The sequence below is a fragment of the Chaetodon auriga genome, chromosome 15, assembly GCF_051107435.1.
Source record: "Chaetodon auriga isolate fChaAug3 chromosome 15, fChaAug3.hap1, whole genome shotgun sequence".
Classification (NCBI taxonomy): Eukaryota; Metazoa; Chordata; class Actinopteri; order Chaetodontiformes; family Chaetodontidae; genus Chaetodon; species Chaetodon auriga.
Genome location: NC_135088.1, coordinates 14,756,942 through 14,776,194, shown reverse-complemented (window position 1 = coordinate 14,776,194; position 19,253 = coordinate 14,756,942). Strand labels below are relative to the sequence as shown.

At 41.9% G+C, this 19,253-nt stretch overlaps 1 protein-coding gene across 1 annotated transcript; it reads left to right on the top strand.

Moving 5' to 3' along the window:
* The first annotated feature begins 353 nt into the window (after positions 1-353).
* abcg4a (ATP-binding cassette, sub-family G (WHITE), member 4a) lies at positions 354-15,968 on the top strand. Its single transcript, XM_076750697.1, has 15 exons — positions 354-997; positions 2,763-3,000; positions 7,483-7,600; positions 7,681-7,813; positions 7,913-7,963; positions 8,786-8,931; positions 9,027-9,150; positions 9,368-9,482; positions 9,608-9,747; positions 10,919-11,017; positions 11,143-11,311; positions 11,411-11,511; positions 11,599-11,757; positions 12,787-12,905; positions 13,062-15,968. Exons 2-15 carry the CDS (start codon positions 2,772-2,774, stop codon positions 13,285-13,287), a joined length of 1,929 nt encoding a protein of 642 aa, XP_076606812.1. The 5' UTR covers positions 354-997; positions 2,763-2,771; the 3' UTR covers positions 13,288-15,968.
* Positions 15,969-19,253: the final 3,285 nt, after the last annotated feature.

The window sequence follows — 19,253 nt, the reverse complement described above, 5'->3', positions numbered from 1 at the left end:
AATAGAATAGTTAAAAGCTTTAAATTGGCACCTGAGAGGCTAATTTACTGAAACGGGCAGTGGTGATCTGAATGCATTTAACCAACTGTGAGGTAATTCCAACTTTCAGATCAGTGCCTCAGCCTTAGATCATCTTAATGATTCATGAAAATGTCTTCACAGAGACTTAAAATGCATCAGTTATCTCCTATTGTAAACAAAATTCTCTATATCCACTTTTTTTCAGTGAGACTTTATTCATTCTAAAACATGAGGTCAAGATGAGGATTAGGAGGAAATAATCACAACCAAAACAGTGTATCTATATATTTTTTCCCCTCCAGTTGCATCCTGGCAGCAACGCCCTGTATCCCAGACCGGCGTGCGTACCACACAGACGCACTAACCGGTAAGAGGGTGACGGCGGCTGCTCCATCGAGCTGCTGCTGCTGAAGCATCTGCAGCGCTGTTTGGCTGTTTTTGTTTCATTCCAGATGTCGGAGATGTCATCAACACCCCTGCTGAGGATGTGTGTGAGTATTTCGATGCGAGTTGGGCACGGATGGATTTCATGAAAGGAATAATCGCACCGAGGGAGAACAGAAACATGACAGGCATCCTGTTCCCCTGACGATTCTCTGGGATGCAGTCATAGTTTGAGGCCGGACATGATTTTAATCTCAGGAGTTGCTGTAGTGGATGCGAGACGATGTGCGCCGCACCCCGAGAGATATTGACGAGGAGAACACAGCTCGGTACCTGAATGCCTCTCAGCCGATCCGGATTTTTCCAGGACTGTGGTGCGCAGTGAGCATCTTGAGGGGTTTTTTTTTTTGTTTTGTTTTGTTTTGTTTTGTTCTTTGTTTTTTTTAGCTGACTTGGACTGTTTCTTGGACCTTCTGATGTGGAGGGATTGTGCTGTGCTGTCTGAAGGCATCAACTGAGCACTGTTGCTCTCACCCACAGAGGAGAACCAGGGCTGAGCTGCTCACCTGGTCATTTCAACGCACAATAATAAGTATGTGCAATGCGTGCGTGCATGTGTGCGTGTGCATGTGCAATGCAACACATAATAGGACTGGCTGGTAGAGGCACAGTTTCTGTTGATGTGTCCTCAGGACAGGCTAATATATGACTCATCTACCTTGAGAAAAAAAAGGGCCACTGCTGAATTCCGTCTCATGTTTTCATCCTCATCAGTTTGTTGTTAACAGGTGCTTTTTGAAGAGCTGGGAGCATCCCTCATCACTGACAAGTCACTGCAGAGCACAGAGCCACCACAGCGCTGCCAAGCTGTACACCTAGATACATTTAACCACCATATTTCATCCCTTCAGGAGACTTTTACTATGATATGCTATGCTGTGTGTGTGTGTGTGTGTGTGTGTGTGTGTGTGTGTGTGTGTGTGTGTGTGGCTCACGTGTGCTGGCTTTGGGGTTGCGCATGACAGATCATGGAGGCCTTCATCTGACTAAGAGGCCATTAAAGCCTGCCAGTGTTTTACAGAGCTCATATGCAGGCTTGTAATGGAAATTCACTAATGGCCGAGTAGTCAATAGAAGTCGTGGTCAGTTTTCTTCACCGGTCCTCTTCACATGGGGATATTTTACTACACACGCAGCAGGTCATGGGCAGTAGACAGAGAGTACTACAGGACTGCACGGCGGCGGTTTGTAGACAGAGATCATGTGTCCACACATGAGTTTTGATTAGGAGAGTTAGACCCAAACAGACTCTTTCTGCTTGTATATCTGTGAGTCTGCATGTGCTGCTTACTTCCTTTATGTGCTCAAGAATATTCAAAGCAGTCCTAAATGTGTTCTTTGGATAACAGTGATTTGCATGCCAATTTCAGGTGTGGATACACATAAAATTTTTCAACTACTTTAACACAATCGGGTGGTTTTGTATATTAGCTGTGCTCTTTTATAATTATTTTTACAACTACGCACAATTCATTTACACTAAAACATGCATCCCATTTGTTTTCCTGCAGCATTTAAGCATGAGCATCTATAAACCCAAAACTGATGATTGCATGACTCTTATTTACAGCAAGATCACTAAAGAACACTAAGCTAAAGTAGGTCACCTGATGAACTTTTAAAAACTCCTTTGAATCATTCCTCTGAATTCATATAATTTAGAACTGGACTTTTTTTTTCAGATGTTTTCCAGACTAATGGAACAGTAACATGATTCTGAAGATGTCACATGTCTTGACATCTCCAGCATGCTGATGATATGAGGGACAGTGTTCCGCTTCAGTTTCAGATTATTGGAAAGCTAATGGATCAGCAACCACTACATGGTTTAACGGATACTTCAGTCTAGGAGGAAATATGTGAATCAGCAGTATAAAGCGTGCTGCAGGACTGAAACCAGATCCTGACTGCTCACACTCAGAATCTCATTCCCCTCAACCAGCCACTCCATAGAAAGACCTGTAATCAGATCACATGCAGCACCTAGTTTTAATATGATGTCTGCAGTCATCATAAAATCATTCCTACAACACAACTTTCTGCCCACACATCTGCTGAGGCAACGGTGTTCTTCTATCAGGAGGCTTATGGTCATCAATGAAATGTTTGTCTTGTTTACTGGCCAATTTTAATTTCAGATCTCTGAAGAGGTTATTCACTTTAATGGATTTTTCAGGTGAAAGTGAATCTGAAAGTGAGGTTCTTCATATGTAAAAATGTAGGAATATAAGGCAGGATTACACCTTCTTCTTTTGAAGTCGGAGACTTAAGCCTAACATTTCCGTCCTCTTTTGCAGCCTTTCAGCATGGCTGAGAGGACGCTGGAGCAGGGCTCGGTCAGCATCCCCATGGAGGAGCCCAAACTCCCCGGCGGAGCACCTCAGGAGGCACCACTGCTCACCCACTTGAAGAAAGTGGAGAACCACATTACTGAGGCTCAGCGCTTCTCCCACCTCCCACGGCGCTCCGCTGTGGACCTGGAGTTCAATGAGCTCTCGTACACCATCCGTGAGGGTCCCTGGTGGAGGAGGAGAGGTACTGCAAGCTCAGTTCACATAGTAACCATGATGGATGAGTAAGCCTGCACCACCCATGACAATCAATATCTGGAGTGCACAAATTTCAAGGGAGGCATTTAAAAGCCTTGGTTGACATTTAAGAAAAATAATTTTTCCTCTGTGTTCGTTCTGTCTCTCTCGTTTTGCTCTGTAGTTCTGACACATGTAGCCCGGCCCGGTCCTCACACGGGCTCCTGCAGACTTCCACCATGTTGTAGAGGCCAGTGTGCCTGTAAGCTTTGCTGCGCTCAGCAGAGTTTAGACATAGTAAATAATTTACGCTCACAGGTTGGCACACTGCTTGCCTCTCTTTTCCCTGCGTTGTCTGACGAGAGTCAGGCCCACGGCTGACCTGCTAATGAAATATGGACAGCATTGACTGTAAACTCACTGCCCTTACTCATGATGAGCCTCCAACCTTCGGTCATCTCTGCTTGTCAACTAAACCACCGCTCTGTTTAGATTCTCTTGTGTTCTGTACATTCAGCAGGGCGGGGATGGGGGACTTCAGCAGAATCTTTTATTCACGTTCTCCATGTCGTAACCTTAGGAGAGGCCCTGCGTGATGCATTGCAGGTTGTCTTGTGTAATATTGATGTGCATTATGAAAGCCTGGTGGAGTGTTTGCTGTTCCACTGGAAAATCTGAACGTATGGAGAGTCCTCATGAGCAGGCTAGAAAGAGGAGCCTTTGTTTGTTGCAGCGACGCACATGTTTTTCCTTCAGTAGCCTCCTCAAAATCAACCCATGGTTTCCGCTTTTGTTTGTGTTGTCTCTTCAGGGTGCCTGCCTCAGCTCATCAGGCCGATGATGTGTGAACAGGAAGTGTCTCAGCTTTTACTAATTAAACAGTGCCTTCCATAGAGAGGCTCGCCTGCCATTTTACTCTCCCTCCAATCTCACTGAACCCTCCGTCATATACTTCACACCTTGCTCCTTATGACCCCTCTCTGCCTCCAATTACCTCTGCCACTCACAAAAAATAACACAGCACACCTATTCTTTAAAATCAGTGCTCATATCTGACACATTCTGAGGGGCTTGTCAGTGTTTGCGTCTCATTTAACAAGCTAAGCTCAGAGCTGATTCTCTGCAGTCGCTGTCTGCCTGATCAAAGCTGTAAAACAGGTGTAATCACAAGAAGCTTAGGGCTCTTGTTTTGCTGTATGGTTCTGTAATCAGTCAGATTATTTCTCTGTGGAAAACAAAAAACACATCATTTTACGTCATGTTTGCCGAATTATATGCAATTACACAGCTGGTAGAGAGGAGAGGGGGGATGGATGATGTGCAGCATGAACCATGAGCCTTAAATGCATGATGTCATTTGTAATTTAATGTGTTTTTGTCTTTGAGTCACTGACATGCTACTTAAAGTGTGAGTCATTGCTTAAAATGTCTTTGATAAAGAGGAAGAGATTAACAAAAGGAAGACACCGTAAATGCAATAAATATAGAGTTGTTTCTTTTATTGTAAAAGGGTTCAGGAAGGTTAGGCGATGTATGAGCTTCCCTCCGTCTGCATTTGTTATCATAGGCTCTTCTGGGTGAAGGCAGCCATTTATCCCTGTTAGGATGATGCTGCTGTGGCCTGCATTCATGTTGGAGGTATTCTCCTCCTGCTGAGGTATTCTCCTGGTGAAACACGAGCCCTGCTGTGAAAGGGGAACGACAGGAAGAGCAGGAAAATGTTTACATGCCTCTGGGTGATTTCAGCTCTGCGTTTAGTCATTTGATGCCGTTGTGCCTCTGCACCTGCATCAATGATGCAAGTTTGTTTGGATGAAGAGCACCGTGGTCATCTCACAGATAAAATCACATCTCTTACTTTAACAAGCTCTGTGTTGCTCAGGCCGTGTTTGGATTAAAATTCATCAGCATGCACACGATAACTCAAATTTATGACTGTGATGCAAAGTAAGATTTTACTGGCAGAATGGTTATGAAAATTTATGATTAGGTTTAATCAGATCTGAAATGAAATTCTTTACATGCAGCTCACAGTAATATGTCATTTTTATATTTGCTTATTCATCTTGTTATGTTGTACGCTACATGGTCAGTTTATGCAGAGTCTGAGTATGTTATCTACTGATTTCCTTATCTGAGGGGGGTGGACCATTACAAAATCATCTTATTATTTAATTTTAGCTCTTTCATTCCTTCATTTTCATTTTTCTGTGCATGCAATTTCACAGCATGGACAGATTCATTTAATAATATGCCAACAGTTTCAAAGACTTGTTTCTTTATTTAAAGCTGCTTACTATTTGCCATTATTAGTCAAATTTACTTGAAATCAGTTGATTTATGCAGATCTGTGTGATTTAAATAACTTAAAGGGAGACTTCACTGACTTTACATCAAAGTCTGTGTACAGGTGTTGGGGAGACTTCTGCATATGTGAAAAAAAGCTGTGTAGATATTGTGATGCCAGCCCGTTTAATATTAGATTGAATTTTAATCATTTCTGTTATGTAGTAAAGAAGCACTGAGCCACTGTGAGGAATAATAACTACGTCTCTTCAGTTTATAGAAACATTATATTCCTGATATTGAGTTGTCATTTGTCATGGGCTCCAATTTGAACCATGTGATGACCCCTCCTCAACCATGACTGATTAGAATTTGTCTACCACTTACTTCGAAATTACCCAAGAGATTTGGCTGGAATTGCTGAGCAAATACTGTCACATACTGTTAAGTCAGGGTGTCTTCGTGGTGTCGGGAGTGGACAGAGAGGTGAGCTACGTACTCTGTAGCTCTCGTGAGATTGGGTGATCAGGATGTGCCTGCAGCCTTGCACAGATAAGACCATTATAATGCGTGACCTACAGAGGCGGGTTTGATCATCAGTATGCACCACATGCCAGAGCAGCGCTGCTTCACTGACAGCAGGCCGCTCTGCCGTCTGAGCGCAGGCTGTCTGATGTAATAACACTGTGTGGGAGGAAGGGGCACTGCCATCAGGCTACTTTACTCGTAGAGTGAGGGTTGAAGGGGGCTGGCAGCTCTTCTGAGACCCTAATTACACAGCTCGAGACACGAAGAAGCACCCCTGCAGACAGTGGAGAAATAGACAAGGTGAGGGAGACAGGGGTGACAGCGGGGCAGGATACTTACAGCCCGGTTTAACTTTCCAAATCTGGAAGTTTTCAGAATCTATGTCAGGTCAAAAACAGGTTGTTTGACTGTTTCCAGGACAGCAAAGGTTCGGAATTGCGTCATGAAAATCCGGAGCCATCTTCATTAGCAGGGCGCACCAATGCAACCATTTTTAAAAGTGCTGCAGGGAAGTAATGTCTGTGGTTTTTCTGTTGGCGCCACTGAGGGCATCACGATCAGTAGTCTTTTTTTTTTTTTTTCCATCTCTTTTCTTCACTGTGCTGTTTTGCTGCACACCTGATGCTCAGCGCTTCTACCATGCTGTGAAATCTTCTGGACTTTACTTTTTTATTCTTCACACAGCCAACTTCACCTTGAAATGGCTGTAGTCTGTGAAGCCTGCTCATAAGGATAATGTTTGTATATGTGACAACACATTTGCTTGAGCGCTTAGAATAGACAACATTGCAAGCTCTGCCTGAGGGTTCCTGGTATTCAGATATAGTAGCTTGTGGCTTCCCCTGCTGGAGTGAAATCAGGCTCATGACCATTCACAGACAGACTTCAAGAGTCAGTATGCTGAGTTTCAGGCCTCAGTAAGTTCCAGCTGAGGAAAGAAAAACATTGCATTGCTGTTCCACCTGGTTCACTTTCTCAGGAGTTTCTAAAGGTCTTATAAAAGTAAGCAGACTCACAATCGATCAAGCAGATAGACCATGACTAAATTTACCACAAGCTAAAGGCAAACTGAAGACAGAATCTGAAATAATTTTCTGTCAGCAGAAATTTTCAGGTGTTATTCTTGTTAAGAGCTCATATTTGTCCTTCTCTTGCTTTTATTTTTCTACAATTAATTTTCCAAATGCGCACACTGAAAACCTAGAGAAGAACCTAAAGTGTAAATAAACATCCCTTAATAGCCGACATGTTCTCCCCTGTAATGTGTGAGGGTGGTACAACATGCATTCAGAGACATGCTTTAGGATTACTTCAACCAAATCAGCATCAGTCAAATTAACTTTGAAATAACTTTGTGCTTATATTTGTCTCTCACTGTGCATCGAACTGTTTTTGTTTCCTCTCTTTGACATTTCTTGTTGGCGTGAACCTGACAGATTACTGTTACTGAATGTTACTGCTGGTGCATGTTCGTCATGTTAGACATTTTGATGTGACCTGAATGTGAGTCTTGTATAAGGGCTGGAATAGTACAAATAATTCACTCATTGAAAGCATGTTGTTTTAGATCTTCTGGTATTTAGCAGTAACATAGGAACTTTGAACTAAAATGCACCATGTGACAATCTCAGACCAATCACAGCACCACAAATAACTTTTTTTTCCTCTTTGTCAGGTTACAAAGCCCTCCTCAAGTGTCTGTCCGGAAGATTCAACAGCAGAGAGCTGATTGGCATCATGGGGCCTTCTGGAGCCGGGAAATCCACTCTGATGAATATTCTGGCAGGTTACAGGTGAGATTGTGCAGAATCCTGAACAGCTTATACGTATTCTCTCACATATTTGTTGCTATAAGAGCATAATTTTGATTCAGGGAGACGGGCATGAAGGGCCAGATCATGGTGAACGGTCGACCGAGGGACCTGAGGACCTTCAGGAAGATGTCCTGTTACATCATGCAGGATGACATGCTGCTGCCACACCTCACTACGAGGGAGGCCATGATGGTGAGATCATCAAAAAAAAAAAAAAAAAAAAAAAGCTCCCAAAACCTCATTAAATTCTTATATTCAGTTGTACTGTATTGACTTCTCTCTGTCTTTCAGGTTTCTGCCAATCTGAAACTGAATGAGAGCATGCAGGTCAAAAAAGAACTTGTAAGTCTGAATTTATTGATTGAATTATATGTACTACATTGTTTTTCAGTGAAAGATGGGAAAGACGATAGAGAGTTGTCTCATGTCAGAGATTTTCTGATGTGGCTGGAGTCCACAGCAGCTGTGCTTCATTGGAGCTGAGAGAGACTAGAGGCTGGGCCATGTGAAAAACAAAGCCCCAGCTCTCACACAATTTTAAGAAAGGCAAGAAAGTGATCATAATATTACACAGCATGGTTGAGTGTGATCAGAAAAGAACATACTGTGCTGTATCATTGAGCAGTGTCCACCTCCACCCCCATCGCAAGGTCTAGGACTGAGTCAGATGAGGTGGAGCTTCAGGCAGACAAACAGCACTCTATGTCCAGAGCTGGGCAGGTGTGGATCGGTGGACTCATTTGTGATGGGACACGGTGGCTCGAGGGGAAATACTTTCTTTACTATGGCGAAGGCATGACCCACCTTCACCATAATAAACAAAGGAGATAACAACACACACTCAGTTTTCCCTGTCTACATGTCGACACTGCAAACAGAGTTTCTAAAAGTCTTCATCCTGGAAGGAGTTTTCCTAAAGCTCCACTTTCAGTGACCTAAAACACCGTTTGTGTGTGGACACAACAATTAACAACTTACTTGCCATAAACTGGAGCTGACTGTAAAAATCATGGTTGATGTCCACCATCTTCTTTGCAGCCTCTGCAGGTCCTTCTTGGATTTCCGCAAAGTGTTTTACATCGCATGACAATATTATGATATGAGGTCACATAGAGTATAGCATGACAGAAGATTTTGTTGTCCACCGCTTTGTTTGTGTCTCAGGTGGATGAGATCCTGACTGCTCTGGGTCTTCTGGAATGTGCTCAGACACGCACCAGCTGTCTCTCTGGGGGTCAGTGTAAAAGACTGGCCATCGCCCTCGAGCTGGTCAACAACCCTCCTGTCATGTTCTTTGATGAGCCCACCAGGTAGGATATTACTCACCTAGTTTGAGTCTGCGTAATCTCAACAGAAAATCCAGATTAAATAGCGTATCCCTCTCTCTTCTTGTGTCCCGTCTCAGTGGTCTGGACAGCGCGTCCTGCTTCCAGGTCGTTTCCCTCATGAAGTCTCTGGCTCAGGGAGGACGGACAATCATATGCACCATTCATCAGCCTAGTGCCAAGCTCTTTGAGATGTTTGATAAGGTAACTTGAGTGCTTAAAGTGCTCGACACGTCCAGCCTTCCATTAGCTGCTGCTCAGGCCGGGCGCTACAGGTTAGCATGATTCATTTTATCCAGCTGACAAGCAGAGCAGCAGTCGATACCCTGGCATGATGTTTTGTCAGTTCTTCGTATAATATTCAGAGAGTCAGTGTGTTGGAAACTAGGTTGATCACTCTGTACCTGTGTTCCTTCACCAGCTGTACATCCTCAGTCAGGGTCAGTGCATATACAAGGGCACAGTCCCTTACCTCATCCCATATCTGAAGAACCTGGGCCTCCACTGCCCAACGTATCACAATCCCGCTGATTTCAGTAAGTCAAGCAACTCCTTTAGTACAAGTGAATGTATGTGTGTGTGTGTGTGTGTGTGTGTGTGTGTGTGTGTGTGTGTGTGTCTGGTGTTTTTGTTCTTACAAGCTTGTCCTCTCCGTCCCCAGTCATTGAGGTGGCGTCAGGGGAGTATGGGGATCTGAATTCAGTGCTGTTTGAAGCGGTCCAGGGTGGGCTGTGCTCAGAGGAGAGCAAGAAGAACTCCAGAGACAAAAGTGACTCCTCCTGTCCCTCTCAATGTCACAGTGTGAGTAATAGCATCCCCCTCACCATAGCACCACACTGGTCTTATATTTACAGACATCATAGCCTCACATCATGTAATGGAAGCCCTCCAACCACAGAACACTGAAAATGTCTGCCTTGACTGATCTCAAAGGATTGTTTGATGTCAGGAAATTGCAGCAGATTTCATGAGTTCACTTCAAAGGTTTCTGATGGCTTAATGGTATTCATTAAACAATAAGCAATCTAGTTATTTACATGAAAAATGAAAGTGATATATTTCAAATCTCAAACGCAGTATGATAGAAATGATTCACGCTGTCTTGATTAAAAAATAATAAATCAGTGTTGGTTGTGTCCATTTTGAGCAATAATACCAAAATTTAGCACCTGGTAAATTGTGTTACCTTTCCTGTCCACATTGTTATTTACCTTAAACTATTCCTCCTCTCCTCCACTCCATCGATCTGTCTCCTCACTTTCCTCTCGCCCTCTTTCTCAGCCTCATAAGTCGCTTTTGATAAAAGCATCAGCTAAATGCTAAAACTGTAAATGTAAACCACCAGGAGCTCTTTCCACCATTACTCTACATAGCGCATGGTGCAGATTTGCCCTTCTACTCTTTAAACAGTTTATCAGTATTGATTTTCTCTGATGCCCTTTCTATCTTCTTCTGGGGTTTTACCAGAGACAAACACATTATGGTGTTTTCTGTTCTTATGTAAGTCCATATCGTCATTTTCTGGCCAGTGCCTCTGAACTTTCATCCTCTTCGATTACACGATTTACAAAATTATTGTAACTATAATGACCTTTTGCAGTGACTCAGCTTTCTCAGCTTTCACTCAAATGCCATTTTTCATCACCTACATGTGTGGTGCAGACACGAGGGCGTTTGGAAGTTGTCTTTCATTTAAATACAAAATGTATATTTATACTGATATGTATAACATTGCTGTCTCCAGGATCAGTCAGAGACCATTTGAATCCACAATATAAAATACAGTCACAAGTTACACACACAAAAACTTTCCAATCACGTAAGCAATCAGGCTGTTTCTATTCTTCTACTGTTTAGACCATTCATTTGCAACACGTCATGGGATGAAAGGGTATGATTTCTCCTTTTTTCGAACAGTTGTCTTTTATCTATCACATGACTAAGCCCTTGTTCTCACTGTCTCTCCCCACAGGACACAGGAACCCTTGAGAAACACAGCTTTGCCACCAGTACATCCACACAGTTCTGCATCCTCTTCAAAAGAACCTTCATTACGATATGCAGGGACATGGTAAAACAATTATTCTGTGAACGGCTCCTACTCAAACTCTGTTATGAAAAACAGCTTTAAGTTCATTCTTGCTGTCACCTAAGGGCTTTTGAGTTGTGTTGATGTTTATTTGGTGTATTTTCAAGGTGCTGACCCACCTCAGGGTGATGTCCCACCTGTCTATTGGAGTGCTGATTGGCCTGCTTTATCTCAAAATTGGAAATGATGCCAGCAAGGTCTTCAACAACACTGGCTTCCTCTTTTTCTCCATGTTGTTCCTCATGTTTGCAGCCCTGATGCCCACCATCCTAACTTGTAAGTTGTTGAGTCTAGCGAGATTATTTGAAACACTGATTTGCAGTGTTGTTTTTCTGGTTGAAGTGGAAAGATTTTAACGCTGCTGTTGTTCCACAGTTCCTCTGGAGATGTCTGTGTTTATACGGGAACATCTCAACTACTGGTATAGCCTGAAGGCCTATTACTTGGCCAAAACCATGGCTGACGTACCATTCCAGGTAATTTTCAAATGACTGAGCATATAGAGGTTTAGGCGTACATACAATATATTTCAAATTAGCAACTCCTCAAAATCTCTTTTACAGGTGATTTGTCCAATCATGTACTGTAGTATAGTGTACTGGATGACTGAACAGCCTCCAGAAGCAGGTCGCTACTTGCTCTTTATGGCCTTGTGCACATCCACGGCCCTGGTAGCCCAGTCCTTGGGTCTGCTTATAGGTGCTGCATCCACTTCTCTGCAGGTATGCACACCTAAAGTCCCCCTCATCTAAAAAATGTGCTGCGCTTTTTGTTTCTTCACTTTGACCCTCACTGTGCAGAATGGTGTATGTGAGTTTGACACTTGAATTTTTCACATTCATCTGCTGAAGGAGAAAGTTTCTCTGTGCTCACCTTAAATAGGAGTTTAAGGCCTGTGTGATGAGGACACTTGAAACCTCATGTGTGCACACACACACATACACTGAGGCCTACTTCACAAGTACGCGGGTATTTTCAAAATATAGCTTTTTCTATGGATTTTGACCTTTTGTCCACACACAAATGCAGTTTTAGGTCAATGTTCTGTTGATGTGTAGAGAGGGAGTTTCTGGCTTGTTTGTGCCGTTATCTCCTTTGTTAACATGAAGCGAGCTTTTGCGACAGCGGATGTGGCCAAAATAGTGCTGACGCTAACTTTGCTAACAGGATCTTTTACATTTTTACCCACAAACATACATTATTATTCTTCCAGTTTTATTAAAGGGCTTAGAATGTGCTGCAGAGGTCACTGCTACATAATCCAACACTCCGCTAATATCACTGATTTTGGACCAGTCAGACCTCTAGTTGCAAGCACCCGTAAGAGTTTTTTTTTTTTTTTTTTCAGGCTTTCCAGCCTGCTTGTTGGTTTGGCATACTCTTGACAGCGCCTCAGTTGTGTTTTTGTATCTTCATATGGATTGAGATTTTTTTTAAACAGTGCTTGTGTGGGCAAAATTGTTTTTTGAGAAGAAAGAAGAAAAAGCCCAATTCTGAGTCTTTGGAGCAGTGTTGGGCAGTAACACGCTGCAGTAATCCTTGTAACGGATTTCAATATGAAATTCAGTAATTACATTACACCTACTAATCACAGCAATGTAGCGTTGTGGGTAATACAGGCACTAGGAAGAAGAAGAATGCGTGGAATAATAAAAGATGTTATCTCTGGTTCTGCTGCATAGACCTTGATCCTTTTTCTTAAACCGCCCATCATGAGTTTTTTAATTGAATACTGCTCATTTGTTCCACAGGTGGCAACCTTTGTGGGTCCAGTCACAGCCATACCTGTGCTCCTCTTCTCTGGCTTCTTCGTCAATTTTGACACCATTCCTAAATACCTACAGTGGAGCTCCTATGTTTCCTATGTCAGGTACTGTCTACTACTTTACACAGTCCAAATTTCTGAGAGAGTTCAACCAACAAAGCTTTGGTCGCATTTATTTTGATCATTGGTTTTTGGGGCCTTTCTCTGATCTGAGACGATTCTCTTCAAATGAGCCTGTGTTCATGAGGTGTCCCCTTTCAGGTATGGCTTTGAGGGGGTGATACTCTCTATCTATGGGATGAACCGGTCAGAGCTGGAGTGTCCAGGCCTGGTGTGCAAGTTCCAGAAGCCAGAGGAGGTCCTGCAGCTGCTGGATGTGGAGGATGCAAAACTCTACGTGGACTTCATGGTGTTAGGGGTTTTCTTCTTTGTCCTCAGACTGGCTACTTACTTAGTTCTGCGCTATAAAGTCAAGTCAGAGCGTTGAGATGTCCAGAGGCATTTACTCATGGATTTGGATGCGCACATGTATCCCAGCAGTGTGAGATAATAAGCAAACATTTAGTCTGTCTGTCTCTGTCTTTACTTCACATACATGTACAAAGACATACACAAGTCCAGCACGTAAAATCTTCAGAAAGCAGTGCTGCACCATTACTCAAACTGTACAGTATAATATTATCTTTGAAACGGTTTTCCAAGAAAAAGGAAAGTTTGTGGAGTGTTGTTCTACCCCCGTACATTATTAGTTGTCCTCCAGGTTAATAATATGTCTCAGATCACCATTAACTTCCAAAAACGTTGTGTATCTCACCATGCAGAAACAGAGCACCCGAAAAGTAACAGAAAACATGTTGCTGTGAGAAATTTGCATTTCTACTGATTTCCAACAAAGCCTCCGCTTCATGTGGAGCTATAGTAACCATCTTGGCGCCAGAGTGTCCAATAACTTCTCCACATCGGAATCACCTTACTTAATTGGACAGCACCCATCAAGATGCCCCAGGAACAAGATTTCAAGATGGATACCCTCTTATTGTCATCCGGAAAAGTGGAAACTTTGAGTGCCAGAAAACTTTTGTGTGGCATCTCGCTCTCCTTTAGGATCATCTCACCGGGTGTCCTTACCAAGATGCTGAACACGATGGCTTTTATTTATGGAATACAACCTGAGGAAATCGACTGCCAGTAGATGACTGTCCTCACTTTTCCATCCCCAGTGTGGATCATTTTTGCCCAACCACTGATGGTGGTAGAACGTTTAGACAAAGACGAAATGTTTGTAAAAATGTCCAGCAGTGTTTCAAGACTGATGTGGATTCACCCTGCGACCCAGTCCTTACTTGCTCCTGATTATACACGTTTGTTTCTGCCATAACCGAGGAAGCATTCAGTGAGCTGGGAGCACAATGTGAAAGCAAGCATGACTGCAGTTTCCAGCCTGATGCAGTGGGCTGTCTTAATCCTACTGATTGCAACGAGAGTGTTTTAGCTGAAGTGCAATAGCCTATTCTGTGGTTAAAAAGAGTGATGTTTAATCAGTGTCACTCCATTGACACAATGCTTTGAACTGCTTGTTTCCACTCGTTGTATGACTCTTTAGCTGTCCCCTCCCTGAGCTATGAAAGGAAATATCCTTTTTTCTCTCCTTCTCTTTCTCTCTGCTTTGCTGATGTCTGACAGATGTGAGTTGTCCAAAACAATGCTAGATACTTGAAATGCAGCCTGGGCAGTTTTTGTGCCTCTGAACTAGAATGATTTGAGTTTCTTCTGCTTAACTGTTTGCACATACACCTTATGTCAACGTACATGCTGGTCCTCACACACATACGGACACACACACATAAAGGTACATGTGCATATAGACATACAGACACACACACACACACACACACACACACACACACACACAAGCAAACACACACAATCACCCTTGGCAATGTTTAGAAGAACCTCTCCTTGTCACAGGGCAATGCAAATATTTTCCAATAGACTTGCTATGAAATATTTCTTACTCAAACTATGCTACTTAGTAATCCTTATTATAATGCATAAAATAATGTGAGTATATAATCAATGATTGTACAGTGAATATGTCATGCTGTAAACAAATGTACATTTGCACTTTTCAATATATGTTTATTCTCTTTTTATTTATTTGTATTTGATTTTATTTTTATATATCTATGTGATGAGTGCTGCTTGAAAGTATAACAGGAAAACAGCAACCGAATGTTGCATGTTTACTTTAGGAATGAAATTTATGAGATATGAAATTTCAGAGCAAAGCATAACGATTTTATTTCCTCATCCAAATGTACGTGTGTGTCCTGCCATGTTTGAGGAGATGCAAATCCTCTGCTTTCTGCTGAACATGTTTAGAATACCTGGAATCGAGCGTGTCCCTGGTGTAGATAAAAAAAAAAAGAAAGAAAGAATTGGTAATGAGAAGGTGACAGGTGTGAAATGTGCTGGGTGGAAGAAGGCAAGGAGAAACAACAGTCGACCAAATGTATCATTAAGCAGCTGAAGAGACTGATGGTCTCTTCAGGAACAAAGATCAGTAATCACTGATGGATTCTGTCATTAATAGCAATAGTCAACATTGTGATGTTTAATTGTTATACCTCCCACTGCTGTGGCATCAATCAGTTTATACAGTTTATATTAAGACATTGATTTGAGTCTTATTGTTCTTACCAGTTTTATTATGTGCAATAACCATCCAAAGGTACCAGTTTCACAAAGGGAAAATGTGGTGCTGCAACCTGTTTTTTTTTGTTTTTGTTTTTGTTTTTTTTTTGTTATCTTTTTATTTTAGTTGTGTTTTTGCTGTTGCTTCTGTTCACTAACATAGGCTAATTTGGTGGACATGTTAGATGACCCTCTTAAGCATTTAATTAGAGGGACAGAAGCAGAATAATAATAGTAAAATGTACTGTACTGTAGATGGGTGCTGGATCAGATAAAGCCACAGGGCAGATGTTGCCATTTTAATGGCAGACCCCGTCAAAATAATTGGTTCTCAAGTTAGCGCATGGAAATGTGTAGCATGGGAAAAATATTGCATAAGTCAGTTTTAATGTCAACACAATGGATATGTGTTTTAACGCTCCCCAAATTATATCAAAAGCCATGAGCTGGTAACAGGCCTGCAGGTATGACCACAAAAAAAAAAAAAAAAAACTGCAGAAAAGAAACACTCCAACCCCCGAACAAAGCAGGGATAATTAGCAGCGCTGAAGTTATTAGCCAGTCTGGGAGAGTCTCGGCCTGAGGTCTAAAGGCTTGCGGTACCAAAGACGAAAACAAATCATCCGTTCTCTGCTGCAAAATGCGAAATGTGAAATATAGTGGGTGCACTTCTCAATGAGATTATGTTGTCAACATAAATATGACCAAAGAAAGTGCTCTGAAAAAACGCCCACAGTGTTTGTAGTAATTCAGACCCCACTGGCTATTATTCCTGATGTCTGGATTTTCATCATGATATGAGATTAAATTTCAAGTGTCCCCTCCACATCAGAAAAGTGATGATTACTGACAGATACGATTAGGCTCCAGTGGAGATCTTAATTTTATGTAAACATGTGTAAGCAGTATTCTGGAAGCGTGAGATGCAGCTGACGAGTATAATATGTTCAAATCTATTTATTTTCATTCTCTTTGACACTTTTATTTATCATGTCACTATTTCACTTGTCATAATAAGCCACCTGACCTTAGTGCACTCTATCATGCATGATAAATAATAATAATCAGAACCCAAAGCTACAATTGTCTGATGGGAAATCAGTAACTGAATTGACGGCTGTTTAACACAGATTGTTGTTTTTTATTTTGGTCTGATATCATTTATTTATCATTTACAGTTCACGTAATGCAAGTTCTGTATATTGAAACGCTGTTCCAAGGATTATAATAAAGATCATTTATAACCTTTACCCTTGCTCAGTGAGAGGATTTCTGTGTGTTAGTTCACATTATTTCTTCATGAGGCTTATACAGTACATAGCCACAAATCCCAATTGAAGTTAATTAAGTTAGTATATGCAAGTATAGTAAGAGCACTGAACTGTACAGTACACAAGAGTTTCAAGGTTTAGTTGGCGGTGTCTCATGTCAGCAGTGAATATGACATCACCACTTTATTGAAAGCACATACCACTCACTTCAAATAGCCTTTTCAAGTGTGAGCTGTACTACTGCGACAGAATAAGTCAGTGTCAAGAGGAGATAGTATTCTTTTCAAAATTGAAAAGCTAGGAGGGTAAATATATCAGAACCAGAAAAATCAGCATGACCACACCTTTTTACACATTTTACAGCCCAAAGGCGCCATTGTGCTGATGATTGCAAGAGCGGCAACTGCGGGCAAACACAATGCAGTATGATAAGAGTGACTTAAGTGCTTCCACAAATGTCCATAATGGCTTCATTCAGGGGGTGAGGCTATTTCATAAAAGCTTCTATTCATCAAAACATAAGACGCCTCAACAAAAGCTGAGAGCGGGGTGACAAAAGAAAAAGCATTAAAACTTTACTAAAACGTGGATTTACTGCCTCAACCACACTGCTGTACTTTACAGTCTCACAGGAGCAACGTCTAAAAGACATGTAGCTAGATTGGATCAGGTTAGGAAAGAGAATTTCAGACTGGGGCCTTGAACTACAGTTATTGTTGCATAGAGAGTGTACAGGGGAAAAGTCAGTGGGGCAAAATGAACACATCAAATAATATTAAATCATTGTGCATTCATTAGTTTCCATGGTTGTTATTCTAACTCAATCAGTTATTCAGACCTCAATTAATGTTGTCAATGAAAATCATCAGGACCACATCTTGTATGAAGCCTGTTTTTTTTCCCCTTCAGGCTTGTTTAGGTTGTAGACAACAGGGACCCCTCCTGGCAAGAAATGTATACTATCATTCCTTGAAAATATGCAGGACTGTATCTGTACTTTTTGCATGTCCTGTGTCATTACATGTCATGTAGTTGCTTTGCAGTACAAGGAATGAGCACGAATATGTGAAATGGCATCTCAACATAATCAGGCTGGTGCCTGGTGTGATTTGCTACATAATCAGTCACAGCCAAACGTGTTTTTTTTTTTTTACTCACCATAGTTTTACAACCTGAATCCAACAATACTACAAACTCACACTGTCTGATACTGAATGGCTGATGTTAATGGTTCAATTGTCTCACATTGCAACAGTTTTACAGAGTAAGTTTTTTTTTTTTTTTTGAACGTGTGTATTCACTCTTCTAGTTGTTTATGAGTGCTGCATAGCAATCAAATGGGCTTTAATTGGATAAGCCCCTTTAAGGCCTCAGCACCCTAAGACAGATCAACACATTCAGTGTTCAATCAGGTGGTAATAATCCTAATGAAGGTGTTACACACCCGCGACTTGGCTCACATAAAATTCAGCAAACTGAGAACAAGGGGGCAGTTAGGCATGCAGTTAAAAGAAGATACATGTACTCATAATGCTGGACTTACTTCAGGCAACTAGTGCTTTGCAAGTGCTCTGCGTTTCAATGGGCCTCACCACTGGTTGAAACTGGCCTGAGTACACAACAACATCCCAGCCTAGGCTCCTGATTGGACAGAAAGGGTGCACACACAGCAGAGGTATGAGCACCGAGGGCTGTCACTGAATCATATGCACTCGTGGGATGGTAGAGGCACTATGTTGTTCTGGGACAAACTGTACTCCCACTGGAGCTGAACTAAGAAGTAAATGAACTACAGAATAGAGATTGTATGTGAAGATATGAAGGTAGAGGTGGAAGCGACGACACCACTCTCACCATCACACACCTGTAAAATCAGGCTGACACTGCAATGCCACTGATGGAGTATGCTCTCCTCCAGGGAAGCACAAGCAATCTTTCGTACACCTTCTAAATAACGTTGCAGTGAGTCAGCTCATCTTGAGTTTGAGAGAGGAGACCCTTCTAATTCCCAACGCCCCTAGTGCGATCGTGGCTACTGACAGATCTATGTCACCTGTTTTTTTTCCATGACAATGACGTCACTGGGACTTGGGACTATTGCTACATATCAATTTCCGATTTTCCAAGTTGGACTATTGGACACCATATAGTAATTGAAATGACTATGAAATGACTACTGAAATGCTGTTAAAACAGCTCTCAGCCCGTTATTGTTCAATTGACAAGATAATCATGCCATTTAAATTTAAGATTAAATTGATGTTTAGTACTTTGTAGTACCAATGTTACCCATACAATAAACCTGAGGGAACATGGACTAACAAAAAAAAGACAGACATCTTGAACAAAAACAAAGTTCAAGCCTCTTGAAAGAGTCCTGCTTCTTTCTTCCGGTTTGGTTTTCGGACTTCCGCTCCCCACATCCGCTGTAGACGCTCTATCTTGCCGTTTAATTCATCTTTGCACTAGACCGGCATTTTCCCACAAC